Below are 23061 nucleotides of genomic sequence, written 5' to 3' on the forward strand. Positions count from 1 at the left end.
GTAACATTGAGAAGTATACTGTTTGAACTCAGTCTCTAAATAATGTCTCTACCATGTAGAGTTTTTTTCTTAACAAGACACTGGTACTTCAATAGCTAAAACCTAATAGATCAGTATCAAAGTGCGAATTTTCTACAGGAAATATTACTACATTAGCATCATTTACCAGCACAGTAGCTGGTTTAAGATATCCTCTTTGACAACTTAGCCAAGTGACCAGCATCACTGCATCTACAACACATTCCCAAAAGGATCCACAAAAAGAGATTTGTAATTATGAATGCACATTTCAGCACACTGATAAACCATAATATCACCCTCCCTCGCACATACTGACCAGTGACCATGACACCCTAATTCTGTGAATTTTGCACTATTCACAAGGTCAAAACAATAACAGACTGGATATTAACATTGCTAGAAGGAAGAAAAAAAATTACAAGCATACTAAAAACCAGCGGGGGGGGGGTGTGCTTACCAGTAGGCCGATTTCTATCTGCTTCTGTATTTGCTCGAACTCCCTATTCATTCAAACAGATGAATAAGGTTGAGAGTGTATGCCATATATGGAATCAAGAAAGCAATAACAAAACTAAGTTCCGCTCGTTCCATAGTCTATAAAAGAAACATGAAGTTCTTCCCTATGCTTTTCAAAAGACATAATTCAAAACTTTGAGCATCAAGAACAAGAAGTAATAAAGAATAAACCAGAAGGAAATAATTGCACCTGATCCGATATCACTCCATTGGCTGGTGGCTTAATAAAGCCATTTGCCGGTGACCTCACAATAGCTCTAGATCTTGAACTCCTTTCAGAACCTTGAGTCGTGTCAGATTCACCAGTATCCTGATCCAGAATGCCAAAAGTCATAATAATGAAATTTATGCAGCAAATAGTTACAGGGACAAATGGCGTCCATATATGTAAGATGGAAATCGATACCCTTTGTCTAGACACTGGTACAACTACCATTGATGACCTAATTTGCTGATGAGCCATTTCTAGTGCTCTGCTTCCACCAATAAAGTTTGGGTGGGAAGTGTTTATGTAGTCCATCTGCAAAACACATTTGTATTTGAATGTGACTATGTGAGCATTCCTAGCATCATAACTCAAAAGGCATATTTATCTTTTCTTTCCAAACACCATAAAAAAATAAATTCAACAAGGATATCCAACACCATGAAGGTTTGACAGCAATATATAGAATGAAAGTATTCATCTCACAAAAGAACACGAGGAAGAATAAAGGCAGGGAAAACACACAGTGATGAACAGTAGCAGCTGAGCACCAATCAGCCATAAATTTAAGTTTCATAAAGGATACCTTTGATGGTCTTAATACAATGATTATCAAAACTATTGAAATTAAAAAAACAAGTAGAAACAGAAATCTTCCTTTGACCTCAATAGTCGTTGCAAGAATCTGTCCTTAAGCAGTAGTTTATTCCCCATCCCAGTAGCATAAAGTGTTTGAAACAAAAGACTATATAGGGAATGAGTAATTTTATAATTCTACAGTAAGAATTCATTATATTTCAATCATGTTTTAAGCCAAAAAATAAATAAATTAATGTCATAATAGGAGCAAATTAGCTGACTTGACCTTGCCGATTCATCAGACCAGCATAAATCAAATAAGTCTACACCTGCTAGTGGACTGCTTGGCTCATACCAGCATAAATCAAATTAGCTGACTTGACCTTGCCGATTCATCAGACAAGTTATTTAAACATAAAATTGAGGCATGCATTAGTGATTTAAATTAAAGAAATTAAATTAGATATATGGTGGCAAACAAAAGAATTTCCTTTTTTACTTCAATTTTGGCATGCCTTAACAATACTTCGTATAACGCAATAAACATTATCTATCAACATACCTCCATTTCAATGAGGTGTCTTATAATGCTCTCTGCAGGGTTAAGGTTTTCCCGCAAAAATCTTCCCACAACCTCATCGACCCGTTTTCTGAGGACAGGGTAACGTTGCAGCTCATTAACCATGGATGAATGGCTCATCTAAAAATTATTCACCACAATAAAGCTTTGCTATAGTTAGACTGCCAGAAAAAACATTAACAAATAGATATAACTGTCTCTTAGTCAAAAACAAAGGGCTCCTTACCTTTACTAATTCGTTGTAAATAAACTGAGCACACTGTATGCTAGGGTCTGATAGGCGGCCTATTTGTCTTCGGACAAGAACTTCAAAAGGAACCTGTGGTATAAATAATACTAGCAATCAAAGAGCTAAACAGCAGAATAGGATACCATAAGGCAGCATATATACGACAGAGGGTAGGATACATTTCCAAGATACAACATCCATTAACTTGAGTAAAAAAACACAAAAACTATACATCTCAAATAACTTTACATCTTTGCCTTTGCAAAGAGCCAGTCATTATAAACCCTAACCTAAGGAATTGGAGCGGGAAAGGAGAAATGAAGTGCCTTCTAATGCCCACTAAAAATTAGTAAATCTGAGAGTCTATCACTATGTTCAAAGAATCAAAACTGGAAAAGCCCTGTAGTGATAAAAGCAAACATTGTATTCATTTGTCCTGGTAAAAGTTGACATGGGTGGGACTGAAATCTAAAATAAAAGGTATCCATTAAACAATAAAAGGAGAAGATTAACCTCTGCAGCAAACACAGCAGATCTTGGACCCCTTGCATTATGAATCGCAGTTCGAATATCTTCATCTGGCAATCCATCACATGGATCGACATTCTACATTGTCATTTAAAAACATTACTACATTAGACGTTACCACTTTACCAGGGAAATGGGTGATCTGCAGTGTATACATCATTGCAGAAAGACCTGGCTAATTTTAGTCAAATTGGGATCATAGAATTCAATGTCCAAATAAATTTTCAGACACTGTACACCACAAAGGATAGAGTACTTACCTCCAGACTCTTTACAAAGATACACTGGAAAATATAATGAATTCGTGCACCACCAGACAGCTCAGAGGTTGAAATTTCTTCACTTTTCCCCTCCACCAAAGAAGAAAATGCTGTCATAAGCAAACCAATGTATTAGTCTCTGAAGGGCAGAAAATTCAATGAAACAAAATAAAGTTCAGCATACACTACCCAACTCAAGACTAGAGAAGATAGCAACGATACTGTGAACAATATAACTGCATTTTAATTACAGATACTTAAATTTCAATGATAAAAGAAATGACATGTCAATCCGAACCTTCAGAATATTTGGACAGGATGTTAAGCAGGAGAGTTCCCTGGCCAGCCTGCAGCATATGGGAACATAGAAAACAATTATAAATTGAAATTACAGAAATTGCAGCACATATATAAAAAGCATCTAAATGAAATGATGTACGCCCTCCGTGTTTTAATAAGTGTTACAATTCGACATTTTTAAAACATTCATAATAATTTGACTTGATTAATTTACTAATATATACAAAAAACAAATGTTATTGTATAATACATTGTTGGATTAATTATAATGTATACTTTCATAATAGGAACAATTTTCCTATAATTTTAATGTAGCATATAATTAGATAAATTAATGGTCAAAGTCATGTGTCGGCATGCGTGTTTGGTCAAAGTTTAATACTTATTAAAATACGGAGGGAGTAAGCTAAATTATAATCATCATAGTTATTTAGCTAGTTGATGGCTATGACAATGAGAAAATAATATGAGAAACAAGGTAGATGATCCAATTCCCATCAAGCTCTACTTTTATAAGGGGGGGGGGGATAGAAATGAATTGAAGAAGAAAATCCATCACAGCATTTAACTGCTCTTAATAAATTCATTGTTACTTTTAAAACAATAGTTAGTTGCGTCTAATTTTACATTATCAATTGGTCTAAATTCTAATAACGAATCGTCCTTTATGCAATTACTTAATAAAGCTGGGAAATTAAGAAAGGTTGAATACATCTCACCAAGCACCCAAAGTTGTGCAGGTAGGCTAATGATATGACAAGATATGATTCTCTTGTATTGAAAGTGCAAATGAGAAGTTAGGTATAGGTTTATAAGCAACACAAGAACCTAATCCACAATAAATGTGATGGTGTATTCTGTTAAAGAATTCTGTGACATGCCAAGAAGTAGAGAAGTTTCTTCCCTGGCCATTGGAAAAGGGAAAGTTCCTACCAAAGCTTTTCTCAAAGAGGAATTCAGATTCACTAGTAGATGCAGGCTTCGTCAATCTGTCCTTGGTTGTTTAAGCAAAGCAATGTCAAAGATGAGTCAGAAGCACGACAGAAAAGGTTAATCAATTGATGGGTTGTTGAAGTGGAACTCCTACAGCAATTTTGATTGCATGTGTGGAAAAAAAGGAATATGATAATTTTGTTAGGCTTCGCTCTATAAAGAGGTTTTTGTAATTGGAGCCAAGTGCTTCATTGTGAGCACTATTCTCTTTTAGGATTTTGTAAATATGATAGAAAATAATGCTTTTAGGCTTCCTCTAAATGCTGCTTTCTCATGTTCAACAGCTTGATGATTTTGTACATAACCCTCTTATAGGCTTGACACCACCTCCATCTCCTTTTAACTGAATTTTAACAAAAAAATATACATAAGAACCAACAAAAAGAGTAGAGCTTACTCTTGTATCAGGAGTCTCTCCATAGCTTGCATATTCCTTTGTCACAGTGACCAGCTGTGAGCTTATCGCTGACTTTAATGCCGGAAGACATTCTCTGATATGTTGGACCAAAATCTATAAATAAAGGCAGTCAGCAAAATTCACACCTAAGAGAATAGAGCATAATGTCAAGATAAGAACCTGGTTCAACTTCTTTGCTAATTGTGGAACACCACAACGATCGGCTAGATTAACATATTCCTGCAAAACATGATAAGTATTGATATTCAGATCCAGACAGCCATAAAATTTTGTGAAAGAGTGTAGATCCAAACACACTCTAGCACTATTGAACTAAATGAAATTCAAATTTTTAATCATACAGGATGGGAGCGGAAAAATCTCTCTTCGGCTGCCAGGGCATCCTTTATGCTGCGATTGCGCATAATGTCCTGCTCATCAAACAAAGAATGTGACCTACAACTTCTAGATGGCACCAAAGAACCCAAAACTCATCAAGTCAATGTGAATTTTAAGGTTTATTACATAACAAAACATTACCTCTTGGCTGCGGTTAACCACTCCTACATAACCAAGTTGAAGAGGAATAACTTTTCCCGAGCAATAAATTACGGGCATCAGTACCCCTATCCATGATATCCAACTGAAACCAAAGGGTCGAAATTATTAAATACTTCCACTTTGCAACAACACAATAAATAAGATATTGTACCAAGATCAGTTAAACCTTTGTAATGACACCGATAGTCCGCTTCCCTGGGAACAAGAGAAAAAAGGAAATAGCTAAGCCAAATGTAGGAAGTAGAGTAAAAAAGTGGTGAAACAACATGACTGCAGAAATACTCCAACCCACTCATGCTCATTTGATTGAATGAAAAATATACATAAGTGATGATGGATTTACAATACACAATATCAGGCAAATATTTCCTTTGACAACATCAAAGGCCCGAAAAAAACAGGAGATACAAGCAAAGCAAGCTTACCATCAGGATCAGCATTCCCTGCTATTTGAAGAGCATCAGAATTGGCTAAATCAGAGTTTGCTGGGGTAACAGCCAATATCAGGCAGCTAGGATGTCGTATGTATTTCATTATCATTGTGCGGATTCGTGCCTCGATATCAGAAGGCTGGTCACCAACTGGAACTCTTGTTATTCCAGGCAAATCTATCAAAGTGATGTCAAGAACATTGGGAGAGTAGATTTTTAAACTAATTGTTTTCTCTGAGATGCCCCTATTGCCTCCTGCCTCCCTTTCAGTTTCGGCCTTGAAATGATTGAGACAAGAGAAATCCACAGCAATTAGTAAACAACTAACAGCCATAAAAAAAGTGGATGTGGTCATCTAATTTGAGACCAAGAGATAATAATGGCGATTAGCAAATGAAAAGGGCCATTAGTTGATTTTGATCATGAAGGTAAGAGAGAGAGTTATGAAAAACAAAAAGAAGTCCCAGGAACATAACTTGACACTGTCAAGCCATGAAACAAGCAAAAGAATAACAACGTTTAATTAGCTTACGATTCTCTCTACCATAACATAAATAATTTTCATGATATGAAGAAGCAAGCATTTTTCTTCCCAAATCTACCTCCTTCCCCTAACATTACAAAGAAACCACTTCCTCGAGCTAAAAATTGAAATCGGAAAAGCCTCAACAGCAGTGGCATATTAAATATCATTCTACAGGACTACAACAAATCAGCCAAATATTTCTCCATCCCGAATCAATAGTCTTCTAATAAAATCAAGTCATTTCCTTAATTACGAGGGATTCGGATAACCTAACAGCTATTTCCAGGCGAGGATACCTTGTTCAATTCTTATTGTATGTCTCTATAAGCAAGCAATAACACTCCTAAGTTCAAAATCATACGAAATTACAACAAATTTGCCAAATATCAGCAAAACAATAAATCATTAATAATTACACACATAAAATGTCCTAAAAATACAAAAATTATCAAATTTATGTTAAATTAATATACCTGAATTTCATTTCGAATTTCAGAGAAATCATAGAACTTCCTGCCAGGAAAATGCAAGAACTCGCCGTACTCCACTTCGCCACCACCATCACCACCGCCATTATTAACCTTAGTTTGAATAAGCTGCAACATAAGCGGTCTCCGAGTAACAACATCAGGACCTCTAGGAAGAAAATCACGGCCAACAAGAGCTTCAATAACGCTCGATTTGCCACTACTTTGACTTCCGACAACCGCAACTTGCGGCAAATTGATCGGAATCGAAACACCAGATTGTGAGCAGATATCTTGAAGCTTGTTCACCACTGGTATAAGTGTTTGCCCTAACGATGAAGCTTTTTGTGGCGGCGATTGCGGTTGTTCGTCTTCTTCCGCCATTGTTGCAGAGCTGATTGAATTGAGCTGGAAATTGAGAAATTGAAAACCCTAGATTAAAAAAAATTGAGAGTTTTGAGTCAGAGGAGAGAGAAAGAAGGAAGAAGAGGAATTCTGGTGAAATGTGGTCGATTGATTTCGTGCTCTCCAAACAAAAATGTGTTGATTGATTCGCGGGTAAAAAGATTGGGCTCCGAAGGATCAGTTTGTTTTTTCAGTTAGAGTTAGATAGACTGTTGTTTCAATTGCTTTTCATACAAGAAAAAAATAATTTTGGTTTAATTTCTGTGGAACCAAATTATAAAAATGGAGAAAGATTTAATCGCTTTAATTTTGAAATTTAAGGTGACTCCGATTATTAATGAAAATGTATTTTGTATTGATAATAAAAATTTATTACTTAAAAAAAAAAAAAAAAAAAAACAAAAACAATTTTCAAATGACCCACAATTTATGTTACACGGAAATGATGGTTGAAATTGAATTATACAAAATGATCCTATTTAAGAATTTTATCCCAAATATGACATTAATGAGTGTTCTTTGGTTAATAAAATTAAACTATGTTAGATTTTTTTTTAATTAAAAAAAAAAAAAACCAAATTAAAAGAAAAAAATCAACCCAGCCACCTTCACTCAGCCGCCGCCGCCACCTCCAACTTCACCTTCACCCAGCTGTCGCCACCACCTCTATTCTCATCCTCACCCCAACCTGACACCCCCACCAGACCCAAACCCCGACACCCCCATTAGACCCAGACCTAAACCACCACTCCTCCACCATAACCCACGACCCTTCCTTCTTATCTCCTCTGAGTCTCTAACCTCTCTGCCAGCAGCAGCCTATTTTTGTTTCAACAGCCCCCGAAACCACCCCACATGTCCCAATCTATAAGTGATTTCAGTTCAAGTGGGGGTTAGGGTTTTAGACTTTTAGGTTAGGGCGGTTTCAGTTCAGTCGGTGGCGTGTAAGGGGGAAGGGAGGGGGCCGGAAACGAGGCGGTGAAAGGGAGAGGGACGGAAATGGGGCGGAAAAAGGGGAGGGAGTGTCGGAAATGGGATGGGGAGGGGGTGTTGGCGGTGGCAGGGGCTACTGGTTGGGTTTGAGTTTCGGCTGAGATGGGGTGGTGGTATTAGGGTTTTGGTGGAGATGGTGTGGTGGCTAGGTTGATTTTTTTTTTTTTTTTAATAAACCTAACCATAGTTAACTCTTCTTAAATAAATAAGGTTATTAATGAGATAAAATCATAAAATAGGGTCATTTTATATAATTCAATTTCAAGTGGGCCACCATTTTCATGTAGCACAAATAGAGGGTCACCATTGAGAATTTTCCAAAAAAATGTAAAATAGATAGGAACAGTATACTCCGTATTGTTTGAATCAACAAAACTCCGTAAAACTTATATCTTTTACTAATTTTTTTCATACAATATATTGATAAATTAGTTACAATATATATTTTCATAATATCAACATTTTATAATTTATACTAATACAAAATTATAACGATATTAATTGATCTTCGTGTGAGTAGCTTGATTGATTTTGATGGCGGATGTTGGGATGTAGGTGAGTTGAAAACGCTCATTTTAATGCAAATGACAGGAAAGCTATTTTAGATATCCCTCTGTCTAAACGATGGCCGTGCGATAAAAGGTACTGGTGGCCAACCAAGGATGGATTATACTCTGTCAAGTCGGGGTACTGGCTAGGTAGGCTTGGGCATTTGCGCACTTGGGAACTCTTCCATGGATGTGACAATACCGAGCTCTGGAGGTATGATTGGAATATAAATGGCCCCCCTAAGCTGTGTCATTTTGTTTGGAGGGCATGAATGGGTAGTTTGGGGGTACCGGGTACGTGATGTTTTACACAAGTGCCATATCAAAGCTACAAGTCGCTGCACTTTGTGTAATGGTGGAGATGAGACCATAATCCACGGTCTATTTTACTGTGATACTTGAGAGTGATGCTCTGAGAGTGGTTTATGCAATTAGAGGAATGCAACTAGGCAATGCCCCTGTTTTCTTGTTCTATGAGGATGTGACCTTTGCTAGTTCTTATTTTACTTCCTTTAATTGTATGCATGTCAAGCGTGGTGGGAATGTACTTGCTCATAGTGTTGCCCGTTGGGATACTTCCAACTCATCGGAGCGTATTTGTATGTCCTCTTTTCCCCAAAGTTTAACAAATTTGGCGGAAATTGATTTATTATAATAAAATCCCGCTTGCTTGCTTGTTTAAAAAAAAATAACGATATTAATTGTCAAAATTATGTATCGACAAGCATGCTCACTCAAATTGTTATAGTTATTGGGGAAAACAAAAAAAGAGAGAGTACTCGTACATTCTTAAATCAAAATTTGACTTGAAAATAAAAACTTTATGTCTATATGTATAACGTTTTTTTATAGGTTGAAGAAAACACACTTAGACCTTGTTTGGTTGACACGGGAAACAAATTCCCATAGAAGAGTTCTTTAAGTTATTTCCCAAATGTAATTCCTAGGAATTTCTTTAAGTTATTTGGTTGTTACAATGGAAAGTTGGAATTCCCATGAATTTTGAATAACTAAGGGGGGCTTAGGTAATTTACTTCCTACATTTTGTGAGATGTGGAAATTCCCGTGAATTTCAACTTCCCTCATTGTTGTTTTTTTTGTGTCAATCTAACAACTACCCAAATTACAAAATCTCATGAATTTTCACTTCCCCTATTTTATTTTGTCAACCAAACAACCCCTTAATCAATATTTTTTTTTTCAAGAAAAGCTTAATTATAAATTGAACGCAGAAAGAATCATTTACGAAGTATATAAAAATTTGAAAACAAAAAACATACAAACATTAATTCGATAAACAAATTTAGTTTATTAAAATGATAAATTGGAGCCCCCTCGTAGTAGTTAATCTTAAATTTGGAGCAAAATTGCCTTTAAGTCTAGCTAGGACTTAAATTAAACACATAATATGCTTTAAATATAGTTATAACCCTAGAATTCACCTTACTACGGGTTTGTTGTTCGACATTATTTTAACTTTTTTTTTGAAAATATAAGTAAATAAAGATAATTTTAAAATAAAAATAAGTTTCAAAAAAATTAATTTCAAACAAAATAAATATAGGTAAAATAATTTTATACAAAATTAGTTTCAAATGATATAAATTAAGACAATAACTTCAAACGAAATAAGTTCAGAAAATTCACCAAAAAAAAAGGTACAAAATCAGATGAACCAAAAAACGTCAAAATTCTCATACTCCATAATATATTTTCTGTAGCACTAGAAAACCTGGTCTCTTGTGAATTTGTGATTGACAAAAATGAATATATTGAGCAGTTAAGCTCCATGCAGAAATGCAGAATCAAAACAAGTGCAGAAGACCTTGAATCTTGGAATGATAAGACAGCTACACAACGTCGATCCATTGTGAAAGCAAGTCATCAACACTCAAAACAGTCGACCCATTGCGAACATAAGCCATCCCGTAACAATATAGAAAGTTCAAAGAAATCTTTATTCAATCACAAAGCTTGGTAGCATCTGAAACATCCACCAGGCTAAAACTATGAATAGGAGTCACCGATACCATAGACATCAAAGCATTTAAAAAGTGGCATAACAATAGGCATCAGCCCACCAGTACTAAATATATAAACCACCACTAAAAGTTTTGAGCTTCAATAGTCTCAAGAATTTTGGCCATAAAAAACAATCCGAAGAGACTTCAAGCATTAATAGAACCAGAGTTCTTGCGGCATTCGCTCAACATATCAAGGTAGAACTGGCATCTGCTGATTTCACTCCCAAAATTGTTCAGGCACTGCACATTGACAAAAAACCAAAAATCAGATTGTCAAGCAGCCCAGAATCATAACCTGATTTTCTTCATTTTTCAGCGGTTAAACATATTATTATTGAATAGGAAATGGTCTGTCGCTAAATGCTGCAGTTAGATTAATTCCATCTTGATTCTTTAATATCAAACTTCAAAGTAAAACAAAAACATAACATACATCTTGGAAGGCCTTGTTATGGATTCCACAAGCATCACCAACATTGTTGTTAACAGAAGCTGGAGAAGCACCAGCTGCCTCATTAACAACAGTTTCATGTTGGATTGTGCGAGGACCAACAACAGCATCCACAGCCCTGTGTGCCACGGCACTACCAGTTCCAAAGGCAACACCTACAGAAGCAAGAACAAGAAAACAAATAAGAAATTTGAGAATAGTATGCCCTTAAATTTTTTTCATGCTACCATCTACAAAATGACTTGCTTACCCTGAGCTATAGTGGCACCGAGACCCCCAAGCATAGATCCGCCGCCACTGGAAGCAGGAGCAGGGGCTGGTGGAGGAGCACGTTGAGCTGCAAATAATTAACCACACATGAGCAGTGCATACAAGAGAGTAAAAACTACAAATAAGCATTTTGATGCCAGCTACAACAGTTAACTTCAGTTGATTATCGCAAATTCTACTTGAGTTATTCAAAAAAGGATAAGTAATTTGAAGGCAGACAAGAAAGCCAATGTACCTGGCTGAGGAGGGTTACGGACTGGCCGAGCAGTGGGACGAGGAGCAGATCTTCCTCCTGATTCATCAAAACTTGGTAATCTTAAAATAAATTCAATTAAAAACAAATCGCTGAATAACAGTATTAGTCTTCGAACGAAGATGTCATAAGCAGGACATCTGAGTAACAGAAATTAACCAGGTTCAATCTGAACATACACATTTCTAACGTTCAAAAAGAGTTACAGATTTATAATTGCGCAGATATTTCATTTCTATAGCTATCTTCAGCAAAGATGAGAAAACCAAATCAAAGGATATCTAATTTATAGATTAGATTACCCTTTACAAGAAGTTGTAATTTTTCACATAAACCAGCTGAGATCAGATTAACCCTAATTAAGCTCATCTCATATAATTAGAATATAATTCATTTAAACCCTCAATCAAATCATGTCAAAACATCAACTTAATCTAATTCTCACCATTATTGATACAAATATTGAGCCATTACGAATTACAAATTAAAACTTCAATAGATAAATAAAATTAAGCTCCATCATTTAATATTCCGTATCAATTTCTATTTCCATCAAAACGTTGACAAATAAGTAACAATAAAAACCCTAAAAAATCAAAATAAAATTGTACTCTAGATGAATAATGAAAACCCTAATTCCTAAAATACAGTAATAACATGAATTAAAATGAAGGGAAAAAAAAAAAGAAAAAGGAGAGAGAAAGAGAAATTACCACCAGAACGACGAGGCATGATTTCGATGAAGAAATGAAGCAAGCGAAGAAGAAGGTTCTGGAGGAGAGGGAGAGCTTAACGTCGGCGTTTAAACTTTTAAGTAGTTGTGAAATGCTTTCGCGAGGAGGAGAGAGAGTCTTATATAATGAGAGGGTGAGAAGTTTAGACTATTTTATTGGATTTGGGCCCAGCTTTTATCAATTCAACGGCCCACTTTGGTTCTAGAATATGTCAAAGGATTGAAAGGAATAATCCGTTTTTTTTTTTTTCTTTCTTTCTTTAAAGTGTCTTATTGTACAAGAAATTGGGAATTAGATGAGTTTTTTTTTTTTTTTTTTTTTTTTGTTCTTTTTTTGGTTCTGACTAATCTAATACGAATTACTCCCTCCATACTTCTTATCATTCTAATTGCGTGAATCAGGACCAGAAAACATATGCATTCATTTTTACTGTATTATTTTTTTCGAAATTAATAATTATGTTCATAATGTTTTGAATTATGAATGTGGTAATATATGTATTTATCTTAAGGGACGGATGAAGTATTATTTTTATACATATTTAAGGTCTTATGTGGCAAAAGTAGCGATAGTGGGTAGTTTTTTAGTGGTCAAGTAGCGGGTAGCGGTTAGGTAGCGAGTAGCTGTTAATTAGAAGTGGGTAGAGGTTAGCTGGCAAAGTAACGGTTAATAGTATGAGTGTTTGGTAAAAAATGACGGTTGCAATACTAAAATATATCAAAATTCATATAAATATTGTTTAAAATGTAATAAAAATTTGTCAAACGCTACCCACTACTTCTAAATGCTACTATTTTTAACGTTTGAAAAAAAACTACCTAAACATTACCTCTATCGCTAACTGCTACTAGAATCGCTACCTTGCCAAACACTCTCAAATTTTTTCTAGTAGTCAAAACACTAACCGTTACCTCAATCGCTACCACCAAACAAGGCCTAAATCAGTTACGTGGATGATTCTTATCTCCTACTTAGACGTACTCACGTACTTGAATTGGTGATCAATCATTGCCTCATTGGTGAAAGTGCCCCTATAATGGAGAGCAATAGAGCATCTTGGTATACCAAAGACCATGGCAAATCAATCTATGAAACTATTTATGTTGTTTAACTCATGGATCAATTACATTCAACATATACTACGTAATAATCTTTAATTAGAAACCCTAAAGTATATAATACGAAGTATGATTTTACAAAAAAAAATAAAGTATATAATACGAAGTATGATTTTACAAAAAAGAAAACTTTACAATATAGTTTACTCATTTCTACCTTCTCTCTATCATTTACTTTAAGCTGCGCATGTGGAACTAAGGCACCGGTCTACTAGAGACTTGCATCTGAAATCAAGTCTGGGCGTCCTCTAACTCAGATTGTAGCATAAACATTAATATTCCACCTGCCACTGCAACATTAAGAGACTCAAAATTATCAGCCATTGGTATGCTTACCAGTTCACAGAATTCCCTTGCTCTCTCCGTAAGACCGGTACCCTCACTGCCTAGAAGTAAACATAATGGCGTATCAGCCAGAGAATGTGCAAGCCTTTGGGACAACTTATGAACAGGCTTGAATCCGTTGCTAATAGCAGGGTGACCAGCAAACATCTTCACTTGAACTTCATTGCTAAAAGCTTCAAGATGTGCCCAATTTCCCGAAACTAGGGGAATCTGAAATGGCGCACCTCTGCTAGCCCTGAGTGCCTTCTCATTGAAAGGATCACAGCATCCAGGAAGCAGAAAAACACCATTCTGTTGAACATGAATACAAGTGTTTACATATGTTCTTCTATAAGTTAATGCTGTAGTTCCTTTTTTCCTACTAGTATTTAATCAAAGAAAGAGTACAAAGATTTTTTTTAAAGATTTCAGTCGTACATTTATGATCTAATCAAAGAATAAGAATCTGATTATTGCACAAAAGTTCAGGTAAATTGGAAGTCTTAAAATGATAAAAGCAGGTTGGTTTTTTCAATTTCATTCCTTTGGCATGACGAATTAAAAAACTATTCATGACCAGCTACATGATACATCTATAAAGTGTGAAATGGACATTGCTAATGACATGCACTGTGAAATATTCACAATTTCTCTTTACAACATTTAAACCTTTGGCAACCCCACAAATAAGATCTAAAGCTAGAAGCACAAGAGGATGCAAAGTCACTTACCCATTTGAACGCCAGGGCCGATCTAAGCAGTGTACCAAGGTTCCCTGGATCCTGTGTCAACCATCAAGTTACAAAAGAAGATTATTACGTAGTCACTAATCAGACAGAGAAAACTGCACAAAAATCACTGAGCTGAGTGACATGTGGGGATCTCCTGCAGCAACAAATCCAGAAGAAACCAGAGCATCAAGCGTAGCATCCATGCATGCATCAGGCATGACAACAGCCTGATTCTTGGACCCTGAATTGACCTACATAAAGATGCCAAAGCAGTGAAAAGAGAGTCAAGATTCTATAACAATTCACAAGCACATTATAAGATCTGTGCCTTCAGACTGCAGAGAGCACACTATATTCAACTAAAACAATTAATTATATATATTTTTTTAAAACATAAACCCAAGAATTAGCAAGTCTGGGGAGATCAATATGGCAGTCTTACCCAAACTAGTCAAGACTAACTTGGAGGTTGTTGCCTAATAGCTCACAATATAACATGTTCAAAGATAAAGGAATGTAAGAAAATGAAAACAAGTATAAAGTCCAATGATTAAAATATTACTATATTGGTATGCACAGCACTAGTTTTAGGAATTGTGCTTGTATAAGATGGTGATATAAGTGTCAATCATCTAATCACCCCAATTTTTTGTGTTTAATAAAATGCAGTTTCAGGACAAAAGCTAGAGGTTTGGATAATGTTTGTCGAAATCTAATCAGATCGGTTTTCACTTTTCAGTGGTCAGAAGAGATAATTTCCATCCAAACTATGCTTTATCCAATTTCATAGCATTTAATTCTGTCCATTATTCAGATCATTTTATGTAAATCTACAGTCAACTGCTGCCATGAATTTTCTGAGCATCTTTCTTCAATTTATTAGTTACACCAAGATACTTCCTTCATTGCAAAATACTCACCCAATTTTGCCATTTTGAGTTATTGCAAAATACTCATCCTGTTTTTATTTTATAATTTTTTTAAAAAATGGCCCACCTTGTACTCCCTCGATAAATGTACCCAAACCAAATGAGTGAGTATTTTAAATCAAAGAGAGTGATACACAACATCCAACTTCTAACAAGTAACAAATCAATAGACCACTACACAAACAATTAAGTTGCCAGATATGTCCTAGAGTAAGAAAAGCCGCCATCTTAGATTCAGTAATCAGTAACGTGAAGGTTAATGTTACGATGTATATTGTTATGTATAGATACATTTTAACAGAAAATGATGTGTGGACAAGTACAAAAATAACTTGCTAAGATACAGGTGGAAATTTTTACCTCAACACGTTTCCCGTTGATAGTTGCTTTAGCAAATATGTCCATACAATCCTATGACAAAAGATGATTATAAAGAAAAGAGTAGTAAATAAACGATGCTTGTACTGAATGAGTAGCTGAAGCAGAATGAACATTAGACAGAAGTCATTGAGGTAGTAACAATTAAAGTCTATAGAAGTACAGAAGCTAGTCACAATTTTGATGCAGCCAAGCCCAGCCCAGCCTTCCAATATTATGTGCATGCGTTTCTTTATTTTCTGCCAGCTGTTATCATAGTACAATTATATACTATGATTTTGTAGTAGCTATCTTTATACTTTTTAGGAAGATTCTAAGACTGCTAAAGTATAAAGCCTTACACTGTTCTTTGATAGCAGAAATGTATTAAGACTTCATAATCATTACTCAAATTAGGAAGAGCTAATTTGCTCACAACACAAAAGTGTTCAAAGTCATCACAAACACACACACAAAAAAAAAAACCTTCAGAACAATGATTCACAAAACCACATATTCCAACTCATAATTTTTCTATCATCTGATATAAAAAAGGGAGAAATAATAACCTATGATATCTCTAGGGAAGAACAGAATATCTTGTTGCATGTCACAGAGAGGTCAGTGACCAGATACAGGCACTTCAAAGCTGAAAAAAGTAATGTTGAATTATAACATCTTAAGTATCAGAATTTGCTGATATTCTGAGAAACTTGAAACAACCAAAGAAGTCATTACTCAAATATTAAGGAAATAACTTACCTTATAGGAGCCAACACATGATATGGCTTTTATGTCGTCATCATCACATACATAATTAACGATGTCCTGTTCAAATAATTTTTCATCAATAAATTTACAAGAAAAAAAAAATAAAATAAAAAAATGTGGAAAGCTTAAAGAACCCAAATCAGGAAAAGCAAAATATGTAATCAAAGGAAATCTAAATAGCTAGGACATACTTAAACTGAAATGGCAAAAAAGTTATCATGATGACCTTTATTGGCATCACAACCTGCTAAGTATTGTTATATATGAGAGAGAGAGAGAGAGAGAGAGAGAGAGAGAGAGAGAGAGAGAGAGAGAGAGAGAGAGAGAGCTTACATTGCCTCCATGAACAATATTTAAGACTCCATTAGGAAAGCCTGCCTCTATGGCCAATGCTGCAAGCTTCATTGAAGCACCTAGGATAAAACAAAATGCAAGAATGTAAATAACACTAGTCTATGAGTGGGATTACAGACAATATCAAGCATTCAATGATAATATATATCTGCCACCTTTCAATAGTAAACTTGTAATTAGAGAAAGGTGTGGATAGATCAAGATGATAGAAAATGTAGATAGAAGGGCATTCTGGAAACAGAGAGTAAACATGCATCAAAAGGTGAGTAAGAGAAATTTTGCATATAATCTAGAAGGATTATAACACCAAATTACCCAAAGGAGGAGGGACCTCCCCACTACGGTCCACTATATTATCCAAGAGCACCATAATACGTTTCAAGTATTGGTATGTATCTGTTGAGAGCTCAAGTGAAGCATTTGGCCCTATTCTCAATTTCCTCACAATTTTATCACTCTTTATTGCAGTACCCAACCTTGATTCTTACCTCTCACATTCAGCATTCCAGTACTAAAAGTCAAAGCCATGCCCTCATGAGCTCGTTACTTACTAAATTCCTAGTAAAGCCACAAATAAAATGAAGCATCCTTATCATCGAAATTAATAAGTTATGACCAAAACTTGCTCTATCATCCCTTTGCGCCGTAAATTAAGCTTGCCTTGAGCCACCAGAAAAAAAGTCCCAATGAACTTAATATGTTTCCACAATGTTATGATGGCCTTAATCATCTTCTGGAACCCTCAGATATATAAGTTATCTCAAGCATTCCTTCTAAAGTATAGCTCTCTACCAATCCTAACTCACCAAACACTTTACTGATCACCATAGTCGCAAAAGATATCTCATATCTCTTAACACAAATACTGAGATTGTAAGCATTACTCTTAACTTATACCAACATTTTTGGCCTTGGAATCTTTTCCTCTTTCATCCACCAAAACAATGTCATCAGCAAACAGGACACGCCATGAAACCATCTAGTACCATCCTGCTGAGTCATCTAAGATTTTTGCATAAAGTGGCAGGCTGACCCTTAATGTAACTCAAAAGCCAAATCAATAGGGTAGCTCTACATCCCCTCCTCGACCTCTCCTCACCTAATGGTAACCTAATCTCCTTCTTGAATATCCTTGTTTGGTTCATATTAGTTTATCTAAACTTGTATTATCTTAACTTGCTTTCACTATAGAACTTGTCTTTTCAGATTCATCTGAACTAAGCCGAATTATCTGAACTTATTTTGCTAAAAATAAAATGTAAAATAAGATAATATAAGTTATAAGAAGCTAATAGAAGCCTCTTTAGAAACCATAGGATGTACAATATTCAGTATAAAGTGAAATGATATGCTCCACTTTAACGACCCTTAATTTATTATCACATCGTTCGCAGTTTGGGGCATAAACCAAAGCATCTTAGGAGCTTATCACAAGATTTACAACTCATCAAGTTTCGAATGCCTAAAATAATATACATGATGTCAGTAGTAAAAGAGAGGGGCATTATTTCATTTAGTAGTTTTGTGTATGTACAAGATTTTTGAGAGGAGATAATCGCACAAGTCACAACCATAACAGTAAAGATCATCATCAGAAACAGGTTTTTGCCAATTTCCTACTCTACTGGATGTATAGCACAAATCTATAAGCTTTCTTTCCAAACAACTTGAATTTCAAAAATATTATAATGTAAAAACAATGCAGAAGAGCCACAAATCACCTGGATTTTTCTCAGATGGCTTTAGGACAAATGTATTCCCACATGTAACTGCAACTAAGAACATCTGAAAAAAAAAAAAAATCTTACAAGACTCAAGAAAAATCTCAACATTTCAACATGATAAAAAACTTATCGGTCTCGGCTAATACATGTTGCATGTTGGATTAATATTTAAACGGTGAGGCGAGAGGTTTTTGCAAGATCAGATAAGGAGCCAAGAAGAGTAATATGGGGATAAAGGTCAATAAGTTTTCCACATGATATCATCACTAGACTCCTAATTTAAAAAGATGAGAAAAAAAGAGGAGAAAATGTACAAATAAACAAGCTTTAAGTCAAAGGATGTTAAGTATCAGTATATCTATAGCAATTAACTAATCAAAAGGCACAATCAAGGTAAATAAAATGATTTGCAAAAGCACATCCTTTGAGGGGGAAGTGATGTCTGCGAGCTCAAGAGTCAGCACTCAACATTTCTAAAATTTTAAATGTTTTTTCTAGCTTGATACAATATAATGAATCCATGTTTCTTAAATTGTGGTCATTGAGTTACTCTTAATTTCTTACCAGATTGTTGCTCTCCACAACATCTGCTGTCTATTTCTGTAAAGAATAAAATCTATTCTAATATAACTCAGCTTAAAGAAAATCAATTTCACAAAGTGTAGCCAAATAGCCAAATTGACACCTTACACAACCATTCATCACAGAAAAGCAACTAATGCAAGAAGAATTTAGAAATACTGAAAACATACCCACAAGGGGACCATAGAGGAGAAGTTAGAATTGCATATCCCAGCACAAACACCTAGAGGTTCCCTGATGGAGTACGTATCAGTCGCATTAGAAGCATTTGCAAAAAACTTCCCCCATTGTACAGTTGTAATCTCACAAGCATGTTCAACCACCTCTAGAAGCATATAAAAAAAATATAAATAAATAAAGCCAACACGAAGATAAGCTCTTCTGAGTTGTGATTCTTTTCTTTCAAACAACAATCTTTACCTAACCAATGAAGGAGATCAGCATGAGCACTCTTAATTGTCTTCCCCTGTTCAGTGTTGATAATCAAGGCAAGCTTCTCCTGGAAAAGAAGATTTATATAGTTTATATAAATATCCAATAAAATAAAAATAATAATAAACAAACATACATATTTTGCATTCTCACTTTGTCTCTGTGTATGAGCTCTTGGAGTTTCATCATAGTACGCTGTCGACTGAAAACAGGTGTATTCTTCCATAAAGGAAAAGCTTCTTTTGCTGAAAAAAACAGCAGCTTTGAACTCTTCATATGTCGTTGAAGGCACTTGAGATACAACCTCTTGAGTTGCCTGCTCAAAGATGCACGTTTAGTCACCATGACTGGCTACGAGAAACTGAAGGCAACACAAGCAGAAAATGTACACTCACAGGATTGATAACATCAACAAAGACAACTCCTTGTGATTCCACAAATTTTCCACCAATTAAATTGAAAACCTTCATCTGCAGATGTTAGAGTAGAAAATGCTTTGTGTAAGATATACACCTTCAAACTTTCGTTCTTTACTTTGTGTTAGCAGGTGCTTGTGGAAACGATGACCATTTATGACAAGCTTATAAGTGCACACACTAGCATATATTTTATGGTGAGACCTTACTTGCTCGACGTTTTCGCTGGAAGCTCCTACAGCAGATGCATTAGGCCTCCATGACTTAAAACTTCTTTCTGTCCCAAAAAAATAATAAGGTAAGATTCAGAGGAGTCTTTGCTTCAACAAGCCTGAATTATGCTGCTATGATTTGCCTATGAATCACATTGTAAATCAGATAGCTGATCTTCCATTCAAACCCAGGACATACAAGGTTTGTTGATCTTCTACCAAGACATACAAGGTTTGCTTGCCAACTAATCAAAGGTCTACTTCTCTTTCCATTGCAAATTCTCAAGATGATCTCATCCTAACTCCACATGAGATCAATTGGGTTCACTTATCATGTCTTACTTCCAAACAAAGATATTCACGCCTGATTAAAAACCTCTCCATTCCTATTTTCAACCTTTCAAATGTGGCTACATTATTGAAAAAAGAAATTTCTATTAGAATTTAGAAATATAGGTAGCACATGAGCTTGAGCTTTTTCACTTCAATGATAAGCATAATTGTATATCTAAGAGACTGACAACATTAACTGACAGAACCTACACTAAAAATAATAATTATAAAAAATAAATAAATAATAATAATAATAAATAAATAAAAAAAAAAACGGTTCTTGATATAGGTATGCTTCAGAGGTTAACATCTCAAATGCGTAAAAATGAGCATGCTTAATGCAATGTCTTCACCACAAATTCTTGCAGATTTCCTTCAGTTTATGCACCCTCGTTCTTAACATTGTTTCCTAATAGAACATTGTAATAATCTGAAGCACTAAACAATAGTTGATAATGTTATTGTCATAATACAATAATAAGCACAAAGTATAGAAGACACTTAAAAGCCAAAACCTCTCAGTCCACTAGGATAGCAACAAAATACCCCCAACAGACTCATATTTTCAGAAATTGGACACTTGTAAAAATTAAGCTTAAGGATGAAGTATTAGCTTAGCTCAAAATAATTTAACATACAGGTTACTCAACTTATATTCAGAGATAAAAGTCAAACCCAGGAGAGCTGCCAAGTGCAAGGTGCATATGGCATAACTACCAACAAAACATAGATATTAATGAGAAAATATCGCGTAGAACCTGAGAAATTTCCTTCGCGAATTTTAGTTTTGAGATTGTACAAATGCCTTGGGGTGGACTGAAGTTGTGGATTACTTTGCTTCAGAGTCTCAAGCACTTGGCGCGGTTTTATACCTGCTTCAATCATTTCCTTAACTTGCCTAGCCTCTTCTTCATTGAAGCGATGACTAAATCTATGCTCTGACATATCCTTTAATGGTTCATGGTTGTGTTCTCCATTTTTAATCTTAAGCACCCAAACATCCTCTTCCTTTTTACCAATGATCTCAAAAGGGCAATTTATGAGGCGTGAGTTTTCCTTTCTTTTGCGCTTAGGAGCCTCAGACTTGTGCCTATTGCGACGACCTCCTCCTCTATCACAGCCAAGGACAACATTGCTGTCTCTTTTAGACTTCCTGATAGTCAACACATAACCTTGGCTCACACCAAAATCACGAACATATGTAATAAGTTCCTCTCTATCTTTGAAGGTTCGAGGTGGAGGAGGGCACATCACATTTGGCTGAACGCTCTCCATGGCTCTTTACATGGATGAATAAGATTTATGCAAAATTCTGCAAACATAGGCATATATCAGAAGGAAATTTTTCCCATTGCAGCATCCACAAAGTCATATAAGTCAACAACTCCAGCACATCATTTGAGAAATTATAGAAAAAGAAAAAAAAAAAAAATAGTCAAACAATGCATAGAGTGCCTATTATTTATACCATGATATCGGACCCTAAAATATTTTCCTCTAGTGAGTTAATACGATTTTGAAGACAATTACAAGCAAAGTCAACTTCATCCCTGAGTCAAAGGCAGAGGGCTAACAGTTACATTGGGCTTAACTTTAATTGTTTGTTACACTAATTTATACGAAAAACATTATAATATGGGATTGTAGCCTTGTAGGATCTTGTTAGATTTTTCTCGATGTGCATTTTCCAAATATTTGTTAATCAATACACAAATATAAGTTGATTGGTTTGGTGTGTTCTAGTATGAATCCTTTTTGGTTTGGTTTGATTCTAACAAGAATAAAATTCCTTAGGGGCAGAGAACATAACTATAATGTTCCTTCCACAACCATAATACGAACTGTTTATGAAATGCTATGATCAGGGCTACTGGACAACTGATTGCCCTTCATCATGCCCCCCCCCCAACATTTGTGTGGCTAGCTACAAAGTAGAAAGTACCATGAACCACTCCCATTGTCTCCATTACAAGTTTCCAAGTAAGCCAATATTCGAGTGTAAAACTTGAAGGCAGCCCCATTAAGCAAATCAGAAAGTTCAAAATTAGCCCACAAACCCACAATTATGATAATGATGGTAACAATATAACTCATGGTGATAATATGTATTACATTCTCATAAAAATCAAAACTTATACTACCCAGAATGTAATTACAATGAACAATCAAACAAACAAATGCGCATCAATATTACAATTCTACTGTGTGAAAATAAGCAATACAACAGAAAAAGATTCTAACTAAAAAAAAAAGAAGAAGAAGAAAAAATCAATTCGAATTAGAAAAGGTGATTCAAGATTTGCCCAGCAGAAATTCGAAACATCAATCATGAAGAACACAAAAGCCCTCAATTAAGAATATTAAATGTATCAAATTCATGTGTTGAAACTATAATTCTGACGCATATATTAATGGTTTTGTACTCGTAATTGTAACGATGATTGAAGTTATTACCTGTTGATCAGAAATTAGTCCTACAAAAGACTGATTATGGAAGAAGCGGGATA

The 23061-nt window shown here is 35.2% G+C and overlaps 2 protein-coding genes and 2 pseudogenes across 2 annotated transcripts; all 4 read right to left on the bottom strand.

The window, feature by feature from the left end:
• Positions 1–88: 88 nt before the first annotated feature.
• LOC110706119 lies at positions 89–7344 on the bottom strand (annotated as a pseudogene).
• Positions 7345–10447: 3103 nt separating this feature from the next.
• LOC110706117 (uncharacterized protein C6C3.02c-like) lies at positions 10448–12367 on the bottom strand. The gene is made up of 5 exons (XM_021884030.1): positions 12251–12367; positions 11520–11576; positions 11265–11351; positions 10997–11169; positions 10448–10803 (listed from the first exon to the last, which is right to left on the bottom strand). Exons 1-5 carry the CDS (start codon positions 12267–12269, stop codon positions 10708–10710), a joined length of 432 nt encoding a protein of 143 aa, XP_021739722.1. The 5' UTR covers positions 12270–12367; the 3' UTR covers positions 10448–10707.
• A 1253-nt stretch (positions 12368–13620) lies between these two features.
• Positions 13621–14328, bottom strand: LOC110706115 (23S rRNA (guanosine-2'-O-)-methyltransferase RlmB-like). Its single transcript, XM_021884028.1, has 2 exons — positions 14305–14328; positions 13621–14025 (listed from the first exon to the last, which is right to left on the bottom strand). The coding sequence occupies exons 1-2, from the start codon at positions 14326–14328 to the stop codon at positions 13621–13623; spliced, it is 429 nt and encodes a 142-aa protein (XP_021739720.1).
• LOC110706118 lies at positions 13921–22097 on the bottom strand (annotated as a pseudogene).
• Between the last annotated feature and the right edge of the window lie 964 nt (positions 22098–23061).

This window comes from Chenopodium quinoa, unplaced genomic scaffold (assembly GCF_001683475.1).
Source record: "Chenopodium quinoa cultivar QQ74 unplaced genomic scaffold, ASM168347v1, whole genome shotgun sequence".
Taxonomy (NCBI): domain Eukaryota; kingdom Viridiplantae; phylum Streptophyta; class Magnoliopsida; order Caryophyllales; family Amaranthaceae; genus Chenopodium; species Chenopodium quinoa.

Bases quoted from the DNA above. Each gene is read 5' to 3' on its own strand.
- LOC110706117 (XM_021884030.1), bottom strand. The intron at 11,352-11,519 runs GTACATTGGCTT...AATTATTTGCAG, and splicing joins CCGTAACCCTCCTCAGCCAG to CTCAACGTGCTCCTCCACCA. The intron at 10,804-10,996 runs GTATGTTATGTT...GTCAATGTGCAG, and splicing joins ATAACAAGGCCTTCCAAGAT to TGCCTGAACAATTTTGGGAG.
- LOC110706115 (XM_021884028.1), bottom strand. From the start codon at position 14,328: ATGTCCATTTCACACTTTATAGAT. The intron at 14,026-14,304 runs GTATCATGTAGC...CATGTTCAACAG, and splicing joins CCATTTCACACTTTATAGAT to AATGGTGTTTTTCTGCTTCC.